At 32.6% G+C, this 25,360-nt stretch overlaps 1 protein-coding gene across 1 annotated transcript; it reads left to right on the forward strand.

Annotated features, from left to right (window-relative positions):
- Positions 1-353: 353 nt before the first annotated feature.
- On the forward strand, positions 354-25,266 carry LOC140052504 (uncharacterized). The gene is made up of 52 exons (XM_072098110.1): positions 354-371; positions 1,343-1,558; positions 1,837-1,937; positions 2,156-2,295; positions 2,510-2,620; positions 3,085-3,216; positions 3,412-3,522; positions 3,633-3,884; positions 4,121-4,259; positions 4,416-4,623; positions 4,716-4,896; positions 5,196-5,471; positions 5,820-6,168; positions 6,339-6,462; positions 6,648-6,833; positions 7,192-7,392; positions 7,565-7,848; positions 8,017-8,161; positions 8,285-8,503; positions 8,787-8,940; positions 9,146-9,426; positions 9,567-9,767; positions 9,973-10,108; positions 10,211-10,336; positions 10,458-10,852; positions 11,576-11,741; positions 12,009-12,227; positions 12,402-12,613; positions 12,812-12,917; positions 13,231-13,347; positions 13,585-13,720; positions 13,807-13,987; positions 14,260-14,566; positions 14,688-14,874; positions 15,135-15,456; positions 15,595-15,714; positions 15,912-16,040; positions 16,219-16,437; positions 16,604-16,741; positions 16,944-17,130; positions 17,266-17,419; positions 17,719-17,846; positions 18,193-18,332; positions 19,064-19,211; positions 19,446-19,646; positions 20,060-20,263; positions 20,529-21,136; positions 21,409-21,574; positions 21,777-22,088; positions 22,474-22,805; positions 24,649-24,856; positions 24,995-25,266. The coding sequence occupies exons 1-52, from the start codon at positions 354-356 to the stop codon at positions 25,264-25,266; spliced, it is 10,305 nt and encodes a 3,434-aa protein (XP_071954211.1).
- Positions 25,267-25,360: the final 94 nt, after the last annotated feature.

The following is a 25,360-nucleotide window of genomic DNA, read 5'->3' on the forward strand; positions in this document are numbered from 1 at the left end:
GCCCAATTTCAAAAGGATGTTTGAAGTTAACAACGATAACATCTTTCATCAATTGGAATACGACTACACAAATATAACAGTGTGTAATGCTGTGTGTATTGCATATTTAATAATAAACTTAATAGATATGGTTGATTTAGTTACACGTTGATAAACATGCAATTCGGGAGATAGTACTATATAGTTTGTCTGATACCTCAGCGCAAAAACCACATTGTGATACAACCTTTGGCCTGTCCTGTTTCTCGATGATATCATTTCACTTTGAATTTTGAAATGTCCATCTTACGTTACTGAAGTTGTTATTGTAATGGCGTTTAAAATAGGATTGCTTATATGGATTTTAATTACATATGGCGTACTTATTGCTGGTAAGTTATGATTTTATATTAATTTAGGGCTACGTGCAACTAATTGTTATATCTCACTCCACCGAATATAAGAAATGTTGTTACAGTGGAGATTCATTTATTTCCGGTTGTAACTACAGTAGTATATCTATGGAATAAAACATAATACACAACAAAAAAACATTCGACAATCACAACCTAGACATATTAACTTGCACTAATGCTGGTATTGTGGAAATACATTACAGATAATTGTTTTTATAATTAAACCATTACAACTGTCATGAATTCTGTTTTCTTTAACTATTAATAGAGTTCCTCCAATATTAATAAAATGAGTGAAAATGTTTTACTACAAATTTAGTTGATTGATAAGAGGCGCGGCAAAGTAAGAAGAAAAGTCAATTTCTCTAAGTAACATTACTTCACCATTATCTTTATTAAAAACAAAATGTACATCATGTAGATTGTGATGAGAGTATGTTACAAATAATTACATTATAATCATAATCATGATCACATAATTGTAATCTCATTTAGAGTGGACCTCTGATTAGGAGGCGAGTTAAATACACTTTATGTAATAATAATAAATTAATAAATGCAGCATTCTAAATTCTAATTATTTAAATTTTAGAAACGACGGGGATGTGATTTTTGTCAGTCTTTCAGATGTCTTGATCACCCCTAGGCCTATTTGAATACCCAATATTGTAACATAGATTATTATAACAATTATAATAAATAATAATTATTATAATAATAACAACAACAACAACAATTCTAAATGTAAATATGTATGTTTGTATGATGTAGTATGTTTAAGCGGATATTAGCCCTTGATGGCATTTGCAGCAATAAAGAAATTGAATTGAATTGAATTGAAATAAACTTAACAAGCAGACAAACATGATTATGTTTTTACACGAGAAAATGCGATCGTAAAACTGTTTGTATAAAACAACCATTTTTGTGGTTATCTTGCCTTTTAGTTTTTCAAACAATTCAATAAGTTTCCTTTGTACCTATCCTTATCGGCAATTTCCACTTTAGATAGCAAGTCCGTTTGCCCATCTGGATGGAGTGGCTATGGTTCGTATTGCTACCAACACATTACGTCACGTGTGTATTGGGGATCGGGTGTGAGCGGCTGTCGAGGAAAGGGCTCTGGGGTTGACATTGTATCTATACATTCATCGGGTGAAAACGTAAGTTAACTGATCAAAAGTCACACACCATACTACTCGCTAACATTTACCAGATCTATATCGTACGCGTGATCTCCATTCATTTCTATATAAAATATCTGGAGAGATCCTATATGCTTAATGATTAATTTGTTTATTTTGTGTACTTTTGTTGACATTTCTTTCTTTCATGCTTTTTTTCTTTCTTTCTTCTTTCTTTTTTTTTTGTTAATTATACATATTGTGTAGATTTTTGTTAGTCATTTTCACTGTTTTACCTTACTGCACTTTTTTATCAGACTTTTGTTGGACAGTTAATTTCTACCGATGCATGGATTGGTATGACAGAAGATGATGACGAGGATTATTATTGGAAAGATGGAACACATGATAATGTGCAGTAAGTCACGGAATTCGTTAGCATTTAACATTCAGAATGTTCAAATGTAAACAGTATTGTGAATTGGGTGGAAATTTGTTGAATTTAACGAATTTCAAAATACACCATGCAATCTTCGTAATAGGTCTACTTTGTCGTAATAAAAAAAGTTTCACACTGAAAATTTACTTCTGTATTAATTATTGATAATTACTATGTCTTTATAATATTTTTGTTAGTTATTGGTCTTCTGGTCAACCTAATCTAGACGGACGCTGGCACGATGCTGATTGTGTTAAGATGCAGAAATCTAACTACCGTTGGAATGATGAGGAATGTAATGACAACGTTAAGATTGGCTATGTCTGCAAAACAGCATGTAGGTGTAGTACAGGATTTTCAGTGTTACAAATAATGTCACAAATATGGATTGCCAATTTAACATGGTAAAACATGGTATACACAAAATATGTTTTTTTTTCTCGTGTCCCAACCTACTGTAAGTTCTTAGGTTTGATGTATGTTTTACTCTAATTATAATTTGGGCCACATTAATAATGATCATTATTGCTAAACATTGTATTTTCTAACAGATTGTAATGTTGGCAACTGCAAAGATCTATCATTTAACCTGAGCCCTCGTAGTTGCAGATGCTCATCCTGTAACAGTCAGTATTATTTGGCTTCTGGAATATCGTGTCCTGGTATGTATCATTATTTTTGTGTTATCTTCTGTAGGTATAATTACTTCCACTCAGCTATTATACATATCACAGTCTCTATGATGTGTTCATAATGTTAGTATCATCACCATGAGAACTACTACCTTTTGAGTTTACTTCTATACGTCTCTGTGTAATTTCACTCTTTCCTAGTACATTACACTTAAGGATCACAGATCAACCGATGTTTGTATTTTACATACATGTCTGTGGATTTGTAGATTTATTTGTATATACAATACTATATAGCTGTAACCACTAGTTCTAGCATGGTTGCACACAATATTGAGTATGGCAGTAAATAAGTAGGCCTAGCGTCAATATAAAAAGTCAGTAATTGGCCAATTCAATTTAGTATTAGAGTAATCAACAACATTATTGTCTTACATAATTACAATTTCAAAATCAAATAATTTTGATTAAATACGTGTGTTTTGTTTTTACAGCCTGTACTGTAATACAAAACTGTGATCTAAGAAGTTGTACAACATCTAGTAACCAAGTATGTATGAAATGTAATGGTGACTATGGAACGGCAAAGGGGCAAGCTTACCTAAATAAGAATACTGTTTGTGAAGGTACTGTTGATATTATCAAGTTAGTTTTAATACATAGAGATATTGCATATGTTGCAAGATTACTATTCATGTACTCCTGTTCCATGTACATGCCCGCCCCACTCAATAATTAGAAGTCACCTTTTAAGTACCTAATTGTTTTTGAAAACCAGCCTACTATTTTATTGTATCTTGTATTAACCTATAATTTGATAGAAAATTGTTCATGGAGAAGCAGCAGCACACTTTGCTACCCAGGAACTTGTCCAGATGGAGAGAAGAGTTGTACATGTACAGCAGGCTTTTCCGGATCTGACTGTAGAACAAGTAAGATTACTCCAATAAATTATCCAACAATAGTTTCTATGGAAAGTCAAGTTGTCTTTATTAGTTCTTCAACATAAACTACATCTATTTGTTTATAATGTCTTTAACAGTGACATCGTCTGCAACACCTACCATGGATTACTGTCTTTCAAAGATTCATGATACATCTGGTGGAACGATAGAACTCCAATGTGTAGATAGTGGACATACATCCTACGTTCGACAGTTAACCTTAACCAATATAGAGAATGATTGGAGAAGTTCTTACACTCAACCAAACGTACAACCACGTCCACCGTATATATCTGGCTTTGCGCTTGGAATGATTAGAGGTGTAACCGTAGCGACAATATACAATAAGGGTAGTTATAATCATCAATTTTACCTCTATTGTTAATATACATTTAAACAACACACATAAAGAATAACCTATTTTTACGAGTAAATAATCTAAGTCATGAAAATAGAAATAAAAATTGAAGCGACTATGTAGAGGATATCATTCATTTTTATGTGTCACACTTTTACATTTTAACCTGTATAAATATGTGGAACAATGTTGCTTTTTATTCTTATTCATGTTTATACAATGTTTCAGGTAATACAAATTCTAAAGAAGTTGCCAGGATTCCATGTAGTGATTCAGCTGATAAAACTGCTCCGGAACAAAATGTCTACCATTGTGTCGGTATGGATACGTTGGATTTAACAGGATGGACACTAACTACAGGTGATAGGTAAATATTGCAGCAGACGACACTTTTTATCTTTTAAACAATTTAGCTTTTTAGTGGGAAATACATTCAATTCAACTTTTTCTGTACAACATTTTATATGTACAACGTGTACGTTGTGTGTTTCTAATTAGGTAATTTCACATGTTTTATTTGTAGAATGACTATTGATATAGAGGTGGAAAATGGTGGATATGTAACAGTCGTTGACCGTGACACAAACGTACAATCCAATCGCTATTACAATGGCCGTATTCTCAGAAGAAACGGGAATTATATTTTTGACTTTATTGACCCAGCTCATTGTGTAGTCACCACTTCTTGTTCTTTGCAGACATTTAACTGTGGAAAAGATGTTACAAAAGAGGTATTTCTTTTCTGAAACCATTTGATAAAACATCTGCATTAGTAGTTAGTGAGAAGATTCTCTTTTAGTATGTATATTCTTCTAATTGACAGGGAAACATTTCAGTGAGTTGGTCAGGATGGACTGATCCGGATTCTGATATCAAAAGATATCGGTATGAGATTAGACAAATGTCAGTACAATCCAATGATAAACTAGAAGAAGTTCTTACAGGAAATCCGGTTGCAACTGGTGACAGCAATGGAGGCACTTACATCACGTTGCCTCATCCGGGTATGTATTAGGCCTATGTATTACGTCTAAATAATAATTTCATTGCGCATGTCTGTGGCTCCACTCGATTTTGTAATCACATACAAACGTTTTCTGTTCCTTATACTTGGTTCGATAACTGACTGATTTTATTTTGTTACTCAATATAATGTTACACTGAAATAAATAAACGATATTGGTGATTGATGGAACGGCTCAAGAAGATCCGTATTTTTGCCCAAGTCTATTGAGTCTCAATTTCCTTTCAAAAATACCCTTTTATTCATTTCTGATATACTGACGAGACTCTCTATTTTCAGGTTTGTATTCAGTTGTGCTAGAAGTTTTTGATTTGGCGGGAAATGTACAACTCGCTCGGCGGTTTATTCTATTTGATGACAACCACAACGTAACATTTAAAAAAGACACGGTACTACAGGTGACATCAGCTTCCCCGGATACTGGATTTGAATGGCTGACTGATCTACAGTCAAATGTACTTGTAGATTGGACTAATCATTACATAAATGAATTCCATAATGTGAATAAACTGCTGAATGAAATTGGAGACTACTTTAGCTCTGAATTACTATCAGGTAAGTATAGAAAAGAAGATTTTGTTTTAAAAAAAATTTGAGTCAACGAATACTTGCGTTAGAATTAATTAGGCAAATAGTCTGCTGTCTAGTATTAAAATTAAAATACAACTGTCATTAATTAATTGTTCTTTTCTTTTATTTCAATTCAATTTAATTCCAGAATACACAATAATATACAGGATAATAAATACAATGAAATAATCATGTAGGGAAAACGAAAGAAAAAAACTGATATAATATCAAATAACTACAGTATCAACCAGAAAGTTGACTTTAATTAGGCGTAAATTAGTGGTCAGCAAAGAAAAATATTATAATTTGATGTCAATTTAATTTTTTGTTCAGAATATGACCAATGGACAGGCACTAGAGGGAGAAATGCCATACCAAATAAATTAGGCGTTGTAAAGTTCGAGGATACGTTCTCATTGGATCATAGTGGATGTTCAAGCTGTAATCAAGGTGCATGGAGTGATGTTGGGCTATCTACCTCAGAGTCTTACAATATTCCTCGTATTGACGGTGATTCAATAACATTTTGGGTTAGAGGGACTGACATCATGGGGAATACATTAGTTGACTCGGTCAAGGTTCACGTTGACTCCAGTGAAGCAATCATTGACGATCTGTTCTTATCAAAAGACGGTGAAAGAAGTATTGCAGTGCATAATTCGGCAGATTTGCTTGAAATGAAGTAAGTGACAGATATATTTCTCATTCCATTGGCATCAATAACTTATTATTTTATTCCGTCAACGTTATTGCTGCAGACATAACTAAATATTTGTATTCCTTAACATATTTACACTTTTACGTCAATTTGTTTTAATCGAATAATATACTGAATGTTCTATTTTCTTTTAGTTTTGAATTCCAATCGTTTGATGCGCACAGCGGTCTTAAAACTATACATTGGGAACTTTACGATATGCATGAAGGTACTAGCATATACCTTGGTTCAGATCATCTCAGTGCCAACCATATCAGTGTAAGAAATGATAAATAATGTCGAATTATTCACGAAATTAAGAACATTAGACAATTAAACTAAGACTTCAATTATCCATATCCAAATGCTACGTTAAAATCTTTTTTTTTTCCTTTTGACATACTCTCTTTTATTCTTGTTCTTCCTTTGTTATTGATGTTCCTGCTGGTGTTCTAAATATGTAGGACCCACTTACCTGTCATCCACCGGATTGCATATGTATTCCGAAAGGAGATTGTTACGGAATCAACTACAGCTTCAAACCAGATTTGAGCAGAATGAACATTAGCAACGTAAAACATGATCAGGAGATTTATTTGAAGATTACGGTGACAAATTACGCAATGCTTGTGACAAATTTAACAAGAAAGGTATGTTATTAATCGGATTTATTTGCAGTATTTGGAATCTACCATGCATTAACCTAATACTCTGTTATTCAAGAGCGTTTCTAATCAAATAATGCAAGACTTATACAGTAGACGTTCACCGAAAAAATATAAATAATAGCAATGATTAATAATACAAATGACGTGACATACTGTACTATAAACAATTAGTAACGTATAGCCTAGCACATAAAAATGATATCATTGTAAGTCTGTAGATCCATAAGAGTTCGAATTTTGGTTGCCTTTAAAAATAATCATTTTTAGATTTTCATTGGTTTAAGAGCTTCTCTTTGTTTAAAATAAATAAAAATAAAATGTTGAAAATGCTTTACACTAGATAACTATTGACACATCTCCTCCGCATGAGGGTACTGTGAGTGAAGGTATATCTGGAGAAAATGAGATTGACTTTCAGCAAGAATTAAAAATTAATGCACATTGGTCTGGATTTTTTGACAAGGAAAGTGGCATCAAATATTATAAATATGGTATTAGTGACAACTGCTTAACAATTGATGATTTTTATAATACAAATATGGTAAGTCATATTGAATTTTATCACTAACATTAAGTAAGATTTCTGTTTCTCGTTTCGCATTTTCTTGATAACTAATAGCATTAGTATCTACTACGGTTCTAAAAATGTAAGTCTAAAGCTAAATTTAAATATGTTCTGCTTGATAATTATTATCTAACAATTTTGTTTGAAGACAATTTTTACAACAACTTCAAAATTTGCAACGTGGACAGCATCATCTCCAGGAAAGTACTACTGTACTGTTGTTGCATTCAACAATGCTGTTGACCCATCCAATCCAGTATGTTCGGATGGTGTAACAGTTGACAGTTCACCACCCACTCTACGAGACGTAATCGTAGAAAACCTGTACATCAGACCAGGACTTGTAACTATCAACGATGATAACTCGACAGTTTGGTTTATCAGTCCGGACCTGAAAAGATCACTTGTCGAGAGTCCATCAGAAGAATGCAGGTAAGTTTTACCCAATTTCTTGATTTCAACTTGATAATTCCTAAATGTATATTAATAAAGCCCTTCCCTGATGACGTCAGACGTACGCATGGATCGTAGTTGCTAATCTATAGTATGGTAACTCTAATTTTATGTAGCTTCATAGTTGACGATGTTTTTATCTTATAGTTCTTCTTCTCGCAAAATCGATGAAGCAACATTATCAATGATTCCAGTTCTATTCTCAAATGGTACAATCAACATGATCAGTGATTTAGAGTGTTTGAAGAACAAGCCATTACCAATGTTTTTATACTTGAGAGAGGACAGATATGTGAGTACTACTGTATCTTTAAAATATCTGCGAAAGTATTTATGTTCAGTCATTGTTCCAACTTGCAGTTATACCATAGAAGGATTAATCTAACCTCACACGATTACATTTTTGTAATTTCAGTTATCTTTCACGTGGAATGGAGCAGACAATGAAAGTGAGATATTCGTCTATTCGGTTGGTTTATCAAGTACGCCTTCTGATGTTGGTCCAGACTTGATGCCATTTAAGTCGACAGGATCTCATCCGATGTTTAAAACGTATCACCCTCATCTTGGTGAAGGTGTGGCATTTTACATTGTCTTAAAAGCAATAAACAGAGCAAAGATTGCCACTACAAGGGTAAACTTTCTTTTAAAGTCATTCAGTCACTGATAGTTATGTATTAATATATGCCATTACGTCACATTGAGTATTAAAATATAAAATATAGGTATAAGTGATGTTTATAGAGCAGAGTAAATAAATAAATAAATAAGCATGACAAATTCCGGTACTAATTATTCAACAACATTACAATCTTTCCCCATCTAAACAATGCCTGTTTGTCAACTATAGTCATTAATATGTATGTTGTCAACAAACAACATTTACTATACCTTGCTGTATTGTGTTTATATTTCAGTTGATTGGTCCAATCATTGTTGATGTTACTCCGCCCTCTTTCACTGATATAATATACGTCAGCCTTGTTGGAGAATATCTTTTAGCTGAATGGAACTCTGATTGTTTTATTGACGAAGAAGATGACGAACCTCTTACATATCATGTCGCTGTTGGTAAGCACTTTTAAACTAAGGCATAGCATTTTAACTGGATCTAACTATTTTATAGAAGAAATCCATACGGAAAATAGATAATTAACACAAAATTGACCACATAAAGTTACCACGTTTAATTCTGTCAATCGTAATGACGATTGTATTTTATATTTGGCACAATAGGCTTATTTGACAGAATGTTATGTTTACTTTATATCAAAAGGACATTCTAAAGGCACATCTGAGCTTCTTCCATTTCAACCAATCAACACAATGAGTCCATGTACGTTTGATGCTACCAAGTTGTGTACAGCTATACCACTCTCAGACTTGGATTGGGAACTTCATGTTAACCATCTTTACTTCGTGTCGATCAAAGCAATCAACGTCGCCGGCCTTTCCACTATCGGTGTCTCTGATCCGTACTATCATAACAACGCTCTTCCAACACTTGGAGTTGTGTTTGATATCTCAGTTAGACAGACCGCACCAACTCCATTTGCGGTAAGAAGACTCATTCCAAGCAATACTTAACACATTTAAGGTTGTTACCGTATGAAAAATTTATTGCAGCTAAATCCACATGAACAATGGTGACAAATAAAATATTATTAAGAGCCCAATTTTTTTTTAAATATTCATAGAGTTACGTTGACATCGACTGTCAAAGTGAGACAGATGCCTTAGCAGTCTATTGGTATGGTTTCCAAAGTGTACACGATGATGTCAGTTACCAAGTTGCCGTTGGAACAAATCCAGAAGATAGTGACGTCACTAAAGGACTAGTAGACGTTGGTTACTTGGACTACTTTGAAATAAAGAATTTAAATCTTTTGTATTTTAAGGTAAGTGTCGTTTTTTAGATATGTAAAAAGAGAAAAACACAAATAAAACCCATATTCATATAATAGCAGTAAACAGCCTAGAGTTTAACTTTAACATTAAACTGGGCAGGAGGAAGAATTACTTACTGTAGTTGATTTTTTTTAAATTTAACTTACAATACAATAATGAATAAATGTAAATATTTTGTTTTTTTCTTAACACGAGATGTATTATACAACTATCATCGCTACATCTTCTGCCGGAAGTGTCAATGTAAGTTCAGATGGCGTGAATGTTCTTCCTAAGGATGCATTTATTTACGGAACAATAGTTGCTGACGGAGAACCATGTTCAGATATTGGTAAATATTTTCCTAGATTGAAATGAATACAAATAAAATCTAAAATTGCCTTTATTAACATACATTGGAACATTTTCATACTGGTAAACATTTCTTCAACAGGTTCCTGCGTTGAAGATGTTGATTTCCAAAGTAGTACATCAAGTTACAGTTTGCATTGGCAAATATCAAACAACATGACGTCTTTGATTACACACATTATTTGGACTTTGGAAAAAGAGGTCGATGGTAAGTGAACATATGTAATTTTCATTTATAAATACTATTAAATTAAATTACTATTACATTTGCCCGTTATAGTATACGATTGAAACAAAACATTACAATTAAAACAATTCTTTTATTATAGTCAACAACCAAATTTGGAAAACACTCGATGGTCCAGAGAATCTCGGATTCGTTAGTCACATATTGACATCTGGTCTAGAACTTGAATATGGTGGACACTATAGGTCAAAAGTAGAATTTTGCAACTCCGATATATGTTTTAATCCACTTTTCACTGACGGATCCTGGGTACTGTCTGTACCACCTACTGCAAGCAGAGTTTACGTGGAGCTCGTTTACAAGAGTGACACACACATTGAAGTCGCATTTGAGCCATTTTATCAGGATGCTTTCCAACAATCCTTAAGCATTGATACTATGGATCATTATGAATGGTCTTTAACAAATGGTGAAGAAGGAAATGGAATGATATTACCATGGCAACAAGTAGTTGATATGTATGAAGGTGACGAAATGGTAATAACAAACAATAATTTTATTTAATGATTTCCTATAAGTAGTCATCTTGTCTTTAATTTTCCTTATTCTACAGTATTTTAATGCTTTTACACCGTTAACGGTTTTATAGATTTTGTCTGATAAATCTTTTAAAAGTAAGTTGATATACTGTCTTCATTGATTCTATTAGTCAATGCATGATTAGTGTTTGGATTATCGCAATTGTTTTGTTGTTTTCTCACAAGCATAAAGTAGTAACATAAACTATGAATGAATTGATGATTCAACTAAAAAATTCATGAAAAGTAAGAAAAACAGTAACATTGATTGAAATTGATTGATTGAAATTGATTTATAGAAATTGATTGATTGAAATTGATTGATTGAAATTTATATTTATACTGGGTAACCTCTTCAGTCAAAGACTGGTCTCCCAGAGGGCCCAGTTAGTGATCAGTGGCTGTGATGTACTAATACACCGGGGTAACCCCCTACTCGTCTCAAAAGATGTACTAGGTTCTTTAAAGTGCACACGAGCTAGACTCTACCACGAGAACCATGGAGTGAGTGAGCCTCGAACCCCTTGCCGATGTTATGGCGATTGTAGTCTTTTATCAATACCGATAGCAAAAAAAAAACAACAGAAGAAGAAAGAAGCTTGCAACACCATTAAGAAAGGAAAAGTTTTTACACAAGTTTTAATAGTCATTGGTAAAATGTTTAATTATACTTTTATTTCAGATAACATTCCAAGCAGAATTGACGTTTAACACATCAACGTTTACTTGTATAAAATTGCTTGTCAGAGGTTTCAATAAAGCAGGACTTTCATCAACAACCTCAACTGAACTCTGGGATTGTGACAAAGCACAGGAAGCAAATCCTAATTTTGTCATCGATGCTATCGGTAATATTATACGCATAAATTAAGAAAGTAATTTGTATTGGAAAACATAAAAATATGCATCTGAAAAAATATTGTACGTATACATACTGAACAAAATAACAATTGAAAACAATCCACTAGCATTATAATTTGGTAGCTTAATACAAAAAAATGTATTGTCAAATTAGTTAATATTAATATTGCAATAATCAATAATCATTCTGGTATACTGATGATGAATTATAAGTTCTCATACTTATTGAATTCAATATAATTTGATTTTTTTAGGTAATGTTGAACTTGAAGAGAATGACTTATGGGAGAAAGAAGACGTCGACTATAGTTTGCAGAAAACATCTTTACATGCTGTCTGGCCAACACTTCGATACTTAACCTATGAATGGGCTGTAATTGGTGTATCACCGTTGGAATTTACGACCGACTTTGATCTCGAACATATAACTAAACCATGTGCTCACCCCAACACAATTAAATGTGGCGAAACAGGTAATGACGTTGTTCAAGAATACAAATTGCTATTTATATTGAATACAAGTACTAACATGATATTGATATTAATAAGAATACATAATTTATTTCGTATCAGGAAATAAAAAAAGAAAATATTTTGTTTAAGACTTGTAAAATATACATTTCATTGTCGTGGTATCTTGTTTGTAGATGCTGAGTATATTAACGTTGATGAACTTAACCTTAAACACGGTTCAAAATATTTCATCTGTATACATGCCGAGAAAACAACAAAATACCATGAAAAATGGACAGAATATTTACCAGAGTTGTCCTCATGTAGTGATGGCGTTGTGATTGATCATACACCTCCAACGCAAGGAGATGTTTGGTTAGGTTGGAAAAAAGGAGACAGGTATCAGGTACGATACGTTGTATTAGTTTTGTCGAAAAAATGGTTGAGATTTATGTGTTTCAGAATAGTACTGATTGCCTTGACCAGAATGGACAAGGAAGACTAAAACTAGAGAGTTACTAGGGCCTATGAATACATTACATAAAATCATTGAAATTTCAGTTAGTATTTTTATGTTGAACATTTTATTAATAATTATTTATAGCATTCAATGTCTGACTTAAGTATTACTTGGGACTCTTTTGTTGACGTGGAAGAGCATGGGACATCACCTCACCATTCTGGAATAAAGTATTACGAATACTCTCTTGGTAAGCCATGAATATATTATTATGATATATCTGTAAATTATTGTAAATTATGTATTTATATCTTATTCACCCGTTTTTCAATGTGGCACTAATGATCATGAAAGAAAAGCGTCAGTCACATTAGACAATCCGTATTAAGAGTGACGCATCTAGCAGGATTTTAAAATATGGGTACGGGGCATGAAAATGGCAAAACATTTAAATTACCCGAATGTTGTTTTGCATTGTAGTTTTTTATGGCTCATAAACCATTTTTGAAATTATTAGAGAAATTATGTTTCTAAATACAGTTTCTAAATTGTGAACTTTATAGGCACATATCCTGGAGGAATTGACGTCATTGATTTTGTAAAAGTTGGAATTACCGAACATCTCATTGCTCATAATCTGAATCTTATAAACGGCAGAATATATTACGCAACAATTAAAGGTAATTATATTCTAGTAATTATAGCATAGTATAATTATTATTGTTTTTAAAACCACGTTTGAGTTGTTACTATTATTGTTTTAAAATTGGAAATGTATCTATTTCCAATGCAAGTTTACAGATCATTCACTTTAGTATTACGTTAATATAATAACCTTAATTACTCCATTTTGGAAACACATGCTACACCTACGTTTATTATGTAAATCTTGTAATTAAAATACATTACTTTTATAGCAACTGACTTTGTTGGGTTAACATTATCAGCAACATCTCAAGGGATTACAGTTGATAGTACACCACCTGTGTTGGGACAAAATAGCATTGTTGTTGATGGCGATGTCTTCTATTCTACGTCTCATGTAGAAGCTAGGTAAACTAAACGAAAGTATACACTTATTCATAAGTTCAATATACTGTAATTGAATAATATTTTAATATCAAGTTTTTGATTTCTAGTTGGGATGGTGTTTTTATTGACCATGAAAGTGGAATATCTACTTACGAATGGAGTATTGGTTCACAGCCATTTTGGTCCGACATGTATCCAAATACCAAGACAACATCAGAAGGTGCAATTACAAACGAAAACTACGATCTCAATTTACAAGAGGGGCATCACTATTACATTACTGTAAAGGTAACACAATACAATACATACATTATTGAGTTATAATGTAAGTGTTCTATCTTAAAATATATTTACGTGAGTGCTAAACAAATATACATATATTTGAATGTTCGGTATTTATATTACGAATTGTAGAAGAGTACACATATGCTAGAGTACAAATTGTATGCTATGGTGAATTTCTAAAGAAATAGAAAAACAACAAGAATTGAAGTATAATATTATAACCATAATATAACATATATCCTTTAGGATTCTATAATACAGTTTTCTATTTAAAGTGTAAGCTACTGTATATTGACGGAATACCTTTGTTACAGGCTTACAATGGAGCTGGGTTATCTGCAATGATGTGCAGTGGCGCAGTAACTGTTGATACATCACCACCATCGGCTGGTTTTGTGTATGATGGACAATTAGTCATGCCACCAGAAGACAAAGATACCCAACAAGAAACATCCACTATTTTTGCTAATTGGGGTGGGTTTGTAGATCGCGGAACACAAGTAATTGGTTATAGTTGGAAAGTTGGTCTGTGTCCTGGATGCGATGATGTCATGGAAGAACAAAATGTTGGTTTAGCAACAGGTAGGTTGGTACAATTTAATTTCACTGAACAGCTTTATGATTTAGTTTCATGTCAATGATTCCTCTTAACTTCTGAAACTTGTAACTTTATAACACATTTTGTTTCTGTCTTATGCTATAGATGGAAGAGTCAATTATTTGAATCTTGTTGCTGGCCATGTATATTATACAACCGTCACTGCATGTGATGCGGCAGATCTGTGTACTGAAGTTATCTCAGACGGAATACTTATTGACAACTCTCCACCGGTAGCAGGATTTGTTTTTGATGGCAGCTCTGGTTCTGACATAAACTTTCAGAATTCTAGGTAAGTATGAAGTAAGGATGTTAACAATGGATTTCGTTAGTTTAGCCTAACGATTTATGAAAGACAAAAAAAATTATAGAAGATTAATATGTATATGTAGTTACTATACTTCATTATGTTATTTGTACAGCTTTTGTCTTTAAACGAGTTCAGTTTTTTCGTATTTGCGTGATAAATATTACTGTACGTTAATACAAATGTATCTCCAAATATCTCTGATCCAAACCCTGCCAACGCTTATTTTACTATGATGTTTATAGACGTGTCTTAGAGGCACATTGGTGGGGATTTAATGACCCACACTCCGGATTGTCTAATTTTGAATGGTGGGCTGGAACAACACCAGGCGGAAGTGACATCCTGGATGTACGGACGCATCATTTATCGGAGTCTGCATTTACTACTCTTAATTTTGATCTACCATTAAACACGAAGATTTTTGTGACAGTAAAAGCGTATAATAAGGTTGGTCTTTCGGCGAAAAGAACGTCTGATGGTTTCATAGTTGATGTCACACCGCCCAAAATAATCAAGTCAATTGAAATGTCAACAAGGGCAGGAGTTGCTGTTTCAACTACTCAGGTGAGTTAGTAGAGTAAGTTTATAAAACGACCAGTATTTTTAGCCAAAAATACGAACTGCATTGCCTAATGTAGAATAATATGAAATTAAAATCTAATGAAAATGTTGGATTATTAAGTAAATGAATGTCTTTATCAGGTATTGAATTCGGTGTTACGAGTAAACTGGGAGTTTGATGACAGTGAAAGTGGTATTAGGCAACAATACTTGTCAGTGTTTACACATAATGATGGCGATGTTGATGTTCCACTTACAAAGGTAATTATAATATAACCGATTTTAGTGTTGGCCAGAAAACAAGATATATTTATTTTGCAATATTTATATTTTGTCATGCATTCAAAGCTCAAAAACCTAACTGTAGGAAGCAATCCATTAACTAATTAATCATGGAGTAATAACTCTTCATGATTTAACAGAAGAAAGATACATTCATTTATGTTCATATTTTTCAGATCGCAGGCTCCGAAGTTGATTATTCTTTAACAGATCTAGCTCTTCATGACGGAAGTAGATACCAAGTCAAAGTTGTAGCCTGTAATGGTGCTGAACTTTGTAATGAAATGTCATCTAAGCATATATTGGTAAAGAAAACAAACTTTAATTTAGTGTACACTAAATTTAATTTTTTAATTTAAAATATTACATTCGAAATAATTTAGGAAAATTGTTACCTCGATACTTATTCATAACGAATAAACAATGTGTACAAAAGAACAAGTATTTTTAACCTTTCAAAATACTTCCTTTCTTTCTTCAAAGGTTGATTCAACACCTCCTACGGTTGGCACGTTTGCTATTGATACTGATCATGCAGCTGACCTAGATAGACACCAGTCTGGGTGGATGACCTGGCGGCAAATCTCACCGGGTAATGGAATTTTGAATCTTGCTTGGCTTGGCTTTGTGGATGCTCATTCCGGAGTGAATCAGTACCGATTTACGATTGGCAGCAGCTACTCAGCTTCCGATTTATCTCCTGTGAGTATAAAAACACAGATAAAATATTGTAATAAACGTGTACTTTCTTTTTTAATTACTAGACTTCAGTAATCTTACGAACCATATACATAATCTATTCTACTCAACAAATGTATTACCACAATATAACATTAAACTTAAGAAATTACTTTTACAATTTATATAGGATGGAACTATTGTTGTTATACCTAACAATAGCACTGTGGTAGTAGATGGTGATGAAGTGTTTGTAGCATCGGTGCCGGTAAAAGGTGATATTCAATCAAATGTAGTTCTTTATATTTCGCTTTGGGCTGTAAATGGGGTAAGTTCAACTCTTTGGTTATTATTATTTCACCTTACAAAATTTATATTTTTTGTTGAATTAAATATGTGCATATTGTTGGCTGTAGTAGGAGAATCGATTATGAAACTTTAAGTGTTTTTTAAATGTTAATACTTAAAACAATATTTATTAATGTTATTTGAATAAGTTTATGATAACATGAATGTTCAATCGGTACAAGGTTGGTTTGTCATCATTACGAGCACACTCTGCATTTGAAGTCGTCTCATCTGGTGTTGTAAATGAAGGAACGTTAGTTCTAATACGAAGGTGTTCAGCTTACTCATGTGAAGGTCATTGTACCTGTGCACCCCAAAACCAAGTCTGTCTTCCTCCAGCGAATGCTAATTGCCAGGATATAACTGAAGGTATATTAAATGACATATAATGTTAAACTATTAAACTGTTTCAAAAGACAAACAAATCATTATGGCTCTACATTTCTAAGTCTAAACATTTACTGATGCAAATCAATTATATTAAGTAATATTTAAAATTTACAGAATCTAGTACGCCGATCGTCACAGTGAATGATGTCATTGACTTAAAACTTCTGAAAGCAGACAATCAGAACATAGAAGTAAACTATACTTTAAGTCGATGTATGTTAGCAGCGACTTGGTCAATTGATGCATCTTCTACACGTACAGTGGAAAGGTAAATATTTTGTTTTTAAATTTACATTTTGTAACTGGTGGTGTGCAACAAGGTGTGACTAACGATAGAAGTTGGATTAATAGAAACATTAATTACTATCAATTACATTACGCCATATTTTCATAAAAAGCTCAACATTATTAGCAGGATAATTATTCTATCTTTAGAATTTACAAACAATGAATTACATTAACAGCAAATATAAAGTTTAATTTTGCTGGTCTTTTTATTTCTAAACATATTTTATTAGTGTATTGTTTCAATATTATTATTTAATTACATCTATATTTAAATGGAAGGTATGAGTGGAGTGCGGGTGACTTTTCATCAACACCAAAGCAACCAAAAGGAATATTCAATGCTGCCGTTGATCAAGTATGGTTTGATGTTGGTCAAGAAACTTCAGCTGTTCTTATGCTCGATGAAGGTATTAATATTATTCTATGACATATTTTGGTTAGTTTAAAAATTTAACAATTAAAACTTTCTATTATTTGTATCTGTCACGTACCTACTAGGCTTAAACATAATAGTACACTTATAACACACTTCTCGGATAAGGACTATAAACCGTATGTCCAGTGTACACATCTAGCTCGTGTGCACTTTAAAGAACCTAGAACATCTTTCGAGACGAGTAGGGGGTTACCCCGGTGTATTAGTACATCACAGCCACTGATCACCAACAGGGCCCTCTGGGAGACCAGTCTTTTACTGAAGAGGTTACCCAGTAAAATATAAATTTCAATCAATCAATCAACTAATCATTTCAGATAAACTACTGACGCCAACCTTTTTATATTACTTCTACATCCGAGCATGGTATTCTTATGACTCTTACGCCATCTATCGGTCAAACGGAATTACTGTAGATGTACGTCCTCCAGATGTGACAACAATAAAAGGAATTACGGTGATTAAAAGCTTTTTTCTATTCTATCTTTACTATTACTCCGATATGCCGTTTGATAATTTAGTTTAATTATGACTCCTCCCACTCAGGCTTGCCTTTTGGAGGTTACCATCTTCTTTTGCTTTCTATTTTTTATTATACAGAACTGTTTCATAAATGTTGACTTTTTTTATTCTATGATGACATTTTTTTTATTTGTACGTTGCATTTTTTCTTTTTTTAAACCTTATTACGTTTCATTGTTGTTAATGATTTTTTTTTATCTTTTCTGTTTATTTTGATTTGATTTGATAAATTTCGTATATGTTTTGTTCGTCTCTCTGTACAATTTTTGTCCATTATTGCTTACCTTATTACTTTCCGCAAAGCAGGTAAGCTTCTAGGTGATTTCACACTTTATAGAATAAACGATATTACAAACTTGGGAAAACAAATACATTGCACAATAATTCTAGATACTATACTATAGAAAATTTCAGGATGACTGGTAGGCCTACTGTAGTGTTGGAATTTGGCTATAGTATTATTATAATACAATGGAAGACATTTGTAGCCCAACAGCTCTTTTTTCTCAATAATTAATTTACTTCCTTTGTATGTACCGCAAACCTAACTTAATGCCTACTATTAATATTTTCACCTTCAAAATACAACTATGTATATAATAATATCATTACAATCTTCTCTGTTTTTAGCGTATAAACTAAAATTATATAAACATAATTATTTAGGTTAAAGAACACATAAACGAAACATTCACAGTCGACACTGACTTTTTGACTGAAACTGACCACGTGAGTGTTTCTTGGCGTAACGTATTTCGTGATGAATCTGGAGGCATCAGTCACTTTGAAGTGTCAATCAGTACATTTCCAGGTGGTGAGTTAGACATGCTTACAAACACACAGTAGTACGCCTCAATATTATAATCATACGCTTTATTTCTATTTTCAATTTAGCTATTCATTTGCTAATTATTTAAAAATTTAAATTTAAAACGGACGAAATAAAGTTCATTAATGTGTGTATAATATGCATATGTTTAACTTCTTATTTTATATATCGATGAACTATTTTCCCGATAAATATTCTTATGCGTTTTCAATATTCTAGGAGAAGATGTAAGACTATTTTTAGAAATATCTGGAAACATTGAGCAATATACCTTCATAACTTTAACACTAAAGAACGGACAGCGTTACTTTACAAACGTTAGAGCATATAACCATGCTGGTCTCCATACTTTAGTTGTATCTGACGGGTTTATCGTTGATCTACAAACTCCGGTTGCTGGAACAGTCACTGATGGTCAAGGTATGTTTGCTGAATTATTAGACGTTAGTGTCAAAGATATTGTCCAGAATTTATATAATTTTATATTTCAAAAACATTCCGATATTGCTTCTCAATATAAAGTACGTTATAAAGAAATGTGTTTTATCGTTACATATACAGAGGAAAAACGTACAAAACTATATTCTGTAGAAAGTATTTGCATTTTGAAAATTTTCGATGTTAACTAAAGATGAACTGCTCCACAAAAACGTTTACATGTATAAAAGAATGTTTATACAACTAGTGGTAGGCCGTAGTTTAGCTGAGCCAGAAACCCCATAGGACAAATCTCATAGGACAGGCCCAGTAAATGTCAATGTAAACTATGTGAAGTTGCCCGCAGTGGCTGTGTCAAAGTAGAGCTATATTATTTTTAATCTGGTTTATGCTAGAAATCCATGATGTCGAGTACCAGTCATCACCTAATACTATCAAGACGTCTTGGCATGGATTCATTGACTTTGAATCTTTCATAAGTCATATTGAATCCTGTATTGGTGAAACCACAAGCCCAACTGAGTGTAACATTAAAATATGGAAGAAAGTGAAGATCGGTAACTCTGCTACAACATATCTTTCCAAAAATCTTACAACAGGTGAGAACATTTTTTGAAGAAAAATAAGTCTCTTTTACTAATAATTCTTTTTAGTAGCATTATAATTATAAATATGGTACTTCATTAACTTAAACATATAATAATTGAACAGAGAGGGTTCTTTACTTCATATTGGTAATATCAATCGTTTTATCATAGCAGGAACATTAAATAAATGAATGAAAACTACGTAACGTTTACTTATTCTACAATAAAAAGAGATAAAGGTTATTGTATCAATCATTACTTTTTTTCAAACAAAAAGGTCTCAGGTATTTTGCAAAAGTTAGAAGCTACGATGCGGCCGGCCATGTTTCGCCAATCGCCGTATCTGATGGATTTGTCGTCGATACAACACCACCAGTGCCCATAGAACTTATTTATTATGGAGAAAATATTTTGACGAATCCCTCATTTGAAGACAGTCTACATACTACGCCTTGGATTGGACACGTAGAAGATACACCTAACTGGATATCTGAAGAACTATTACCAACGGATTGGCATCTTTCAATAAACTCTAGCATAGTCGTGTATTCGTCTGAACAACAAGCTCAAGATGGCATATTATTTGTGTTGGTACATGGTGGACTGACTCAATCTGTCAAAACCGAACCAGGTCATCATTACATGCTGACGTTTCACACTCATTTTGTTACGTCATCATCAGTACCTTTGATTATGCAAGAAGCTGAAGTCAAAGTTCCCGGTATACATCATGTTTTCAAGTTATATAACACTGACAACGTTGATGACAAAAATGGCGACATTTGGCAGAAGCATGTATATTTCTTTACGGCTGAAGATACAGAAAGCGCCATTGTCTTATCTACAGTCAGCACATTTGGTATGATGCTATTAGACAATGTAACGGTTAGTTTATGCTTTAATTCTTCCTGCTGAATGACAAAAAATGTTCTATTGATTAATACATTCGTTAAGCTAAATGAGCGTTGTGAAATAACGTTTTAAAAGTGGTGCTACAAGGCCAATTTTACAATTCGTGAAGTTATAATTGATTTGTTTGTAGGCCTATGTTTAACAAAAGGGCAAATATATTTTTCATAAAACTGTTTTATGCGGCCCAAATCAATTAATATGCTATTTAAAACATATACTTTATACTTTTTTAAATTATTCTATAGGTTTCAACATATTCGTATAGTGACAACAACAAACACTCCTCAAACGTGGTTGGGAATGGTGCTATTCAGTTTAAAACTCAAATAATTCGTGATTGGTCATCGGTACATGCTATATGGCACTTCATTGATCCCGAGAGCCCGATTGTGGATTACACTTGGGCAATAGGTAAACAAAACATTGCATGTATACTTGATGTCATTTTATAGCAATATTATTAATTGTTGGTTCTCTTTTACTTGCAACAAAGCCATAATAGTGTTGAGCATCTGAAATTGTATTGATTCTTTGAAGATATGAAGAATTTGTACGCCTATTTGTGGAAATGTTTTCTATAATATAAACTTTGATACGTGTATGACTCTTACAGGTACTATTCCAGGAGGAACACAGGTGCAAGGATTTAAATCAACTGGATCAAAAAAAGAAGGAATCAACAGTGACATCACTCTACAAAATGGAGTCAAAATATACATCACTGTTATCGCTACTAATGCAGCTGACCTATCAACTCGAGTTATAAGTGCGCCCCTTACCATAGATATGACTGAACCTGTTGTTGACTTTGTCTATGATGGTTTAGAGTCTAATGATATTGACTTTCAAACTAATCATGATATTGTAGTCACGTGGTCAGCACTTGATGCGGAGAGTGGAATTTACTTGTGCGAATGGGCAATAGGTTAGTTTATGCGAAAATCATAGTAGACCCTAATTAGTACAATTATAATTTAGTACAATAATTACTCGTGAAAAAACATGAACAATAGAAACACAAACATCAAGGCCAAAATAATTCCTGCGTAAATATAGAATACAGGATGTTACACTGTTCTGTAGGCCTACCAGATTTTTTTTTCCATTTCTTTATTTATTGAATATGACATATTAAAGAATAGAGACTTATATACAGAGTAAAATATAGTATTACACTTATTTATCTAATTAAAAGAAATTACAATGATTGCTTCATTAAGAGACAAAATAAACTCACACGAGTAACACGCTGTATAATATTACTAAATTACACCTAAATTAATTCTTAATTTTTTTCATCATATAAATAGGTTATAATCCATATTCGGAGGATATCCAGGAATACAGAGAAGTAAATTGCGATGACGGATTTGGAATAACTTTATTGAACGACACGAAATACGAAAATGTTCGATTGTTTTCTACCATGAAATTTCACAACAACGCCGGAATGAGTTCCAGACGCAGTTCTGATGGTGTTGTTATAGTAACACGTCCACCAATTGCTGAATACGCTAATGTTCGTGTACTGATATCATCACCATCTCCATACACGCAGCGTGGATATTATCAGTCAGATACCTCTCAGGTAGAAATCGGGTGGGATGGTTTCTACGATCCTGTAAATATTGTTATCTATGAAGTAAGTTCATATGCCGCACACGAAGCATTTTTATTTAGTCTACCTTTAGAAAGCTCGAATTCTTTAATCGAATCGCACACATACAACGGTGTGTGTTCATCAATAAAACAATGTAATATTTACCCCACCATGTTGGCAAATATTGTAAATGTTTATCTGGTCTTTATTAGGCCTATGTCGTCATCAGTTGGTCATAACATTATCTCATATAACCCATTTCACACCCTTCCAGTTACTATTAGAGTGATATATCATTGTATTGTGCCTATTATTCGTAGAATTGGATGATAAATTGTGGCTTTGCTAGATTTAAATATAATTAGTTACAAAACTACGTGCATTTCTATGGATAAGTTAATATTGATTTTTCAATCATGTTACTGATAACAAACTTGTCATTTATTATCGAGTTAGTCTTGTTTGTCTCACTCCATAACAGCAATGTAAACAATATATCTGTTTTGATCAGATAAGTTGTTCTAATTATATAAACCAATGTTGATATCATTATTTAGTTCCTATAGCAATTATCAGTGTAAATTTATTCATACTCAACATAATCAACGAACCTGATAACGCATCTATGGGCATGATGGTTTAATTTACGGTTCAGATAAAATGTACACAATACCATGAGAATCATAAATCCCGTTCTACCAGTAATGTATTTGACTGAATTTAAAGCGTTTGCTTTTTTTGCGAACTATATATTGAAATTTACTGCCAAAAGTCATAGTGCTTTGAGTATTAGTTACTAGTTTTGCGATACGAGACTTGGACAACAAGAAAAAAGTTCTCGATCCTGCGTTAATGAACTCTTAAAGAATTAATACCAAAACGGGAATTGAATCTTTTCGGTGTTTTACTGTGATAAAAACAAAATAAATCGCTGTTAAAAGTCCCCCTTTTCCCCTAAATTATTAACATACACTTTACACCTTGATTGTAAAACATGTAAGTGGTCATATGAAACCACAAGTGTTTGCACGCTATGAAACAATGGTGGATTTTAAAATATTTATTTTTATTTTGAACTGTAAAGTTTTTGACAACATTAGAAAAGAAGAATTAAGTAACCTAGAAAATGACCCTCTGTATTGATTGTAAATTCAAATGATGAAAAACAAGATCAGTTTTATCTTAGGGAAGAGAGTCTGTCCCTCTTTCTAATAAATCATGCGATTCATTTGATAAATGTTGTTCAAAACATTTAAGTTCTGCATGGGAGAAACGGTCCTCTTTAAGGTACTCCCAATGATCGATTTCTAGTATTGTATTGTTGCTTAAATCGTTATAGTTTAGTTATAATTTAGTTATTCATGTGAATATGTTCTCTTCTGTTTTGTTTCTTAGACCGCCCCACATGAGTGCCACCGATTCAAAGGTGCATGGTCAACAAATAAATTAATAATACACATTTTCCTATTAAAAATGTTTTTTTATCATCTGTTTTGTTCATCTCTTTACATAATATCTTTTAATACATTTCTTTGTTCATAATCATCCACTACTATTTTGTTTTCATCTTTCATCTACATATTTTCCACTTATATTCCTCATTAAATACATATTATCTAACAATTTAATAAATCATTAACATGCATATTTATCGTTTATTCTGTATTTATTATTAGCATTTATTATCATAATATAATGATTATAATGGTACATGGTATGTATATAGTACCATACTGAATGTCACACAATAGAATGGTTTAATGTTATGGTATTGTAAAGAAAAAATAGTGATCGATAGCATCGTAACATCATGTTTAATTTAAAAACGAATGAATACCCAGATGTTTAAACAAACATATAAATATACAAATTTGTCTTTTTTTAGTGCTGCATTGGAACCAATTCATCGATGTGCATTGATCAATGGGTTCTCTGTGGAACGTCAGATGATACACACGCAATAATTGAAGGCCTATCTCTAAATGCCCACTTTAAATATTCCGTATTTGTTCGTGCCGTGAATCAAGTTAATATGACCAGCAAAGCTGTTGCTTCAGAGTTTGCTACAGAGCCGTTTCCTCCTTTGACTGTCAGTAAGTAATCAAAACAGTTAATATAACAATTATAAATATCTCGTTTGTTTAAAACAAATACTTCATAAGACAATTTTTAAAATACTATGCATTAGTTGTAAATATTAACTTTCATATTGGTAATCTTTTCTGTCTCAGATGACGTTAAAATATCGTGGCCTACAGCAGGAACCGTAAAGCTGGACTGGAACGAAACATTTCAATCCAATTCATCTCTAATCTACGAGTTATCTCTTGGAAAGCAGGATGGCGCTTCCGATGTTGCCCAGTGGCTCGAAACTTCAGAACAAGCCATTTTACTGAATAACATCGAAGTGAATGTCAACTACTTTTTAACTTTAACGGCAATTAACTGTGCAGGGCTGGATTCTACCGTTAATGCCACATTCTACCAGATTGACATTCCGTAGAACACATGTGTTGATTGATTGTTTGTTTTATTATGACATTTTATACATTTAAAAATCAGATTAAAGTAAAGCAATAATTAAATCACTAATTTAT

Source organism: Antedon mediterranea, chromosome 6, assembly GCF_964355755.1.
Source record: "Antedon mediterranea chromosome 6, ecAntMedi1.1, whole genome shotgun sequence".
Taxonomy (NCBI): Eukaryota; Metazoa; Echinodermata; class Crinoidea; order Comatulida; family Antedonidae; genus Antedon; species Antedon mediterranea.

Bases quoted from the DNA above. Each gene is read 5' to 3' on its own strand.
- LOC140052504 (XM_072098110.1), top strand. The intron at 14,567-14,687 runs GTAGGTTGGTAC...CTTATGCTATAG, and splicing joins AAATGTTGGTTTAGCAACAG to ATGGAAGAGTCAATTATTTG. The intron at 22,806-24,648 runs GTAAGTTCATAT...GTCTTTTTTTAG, and splicing joins TAAATATTGTTATCTATGAA to TGCTGCATTGGAACCAATTC.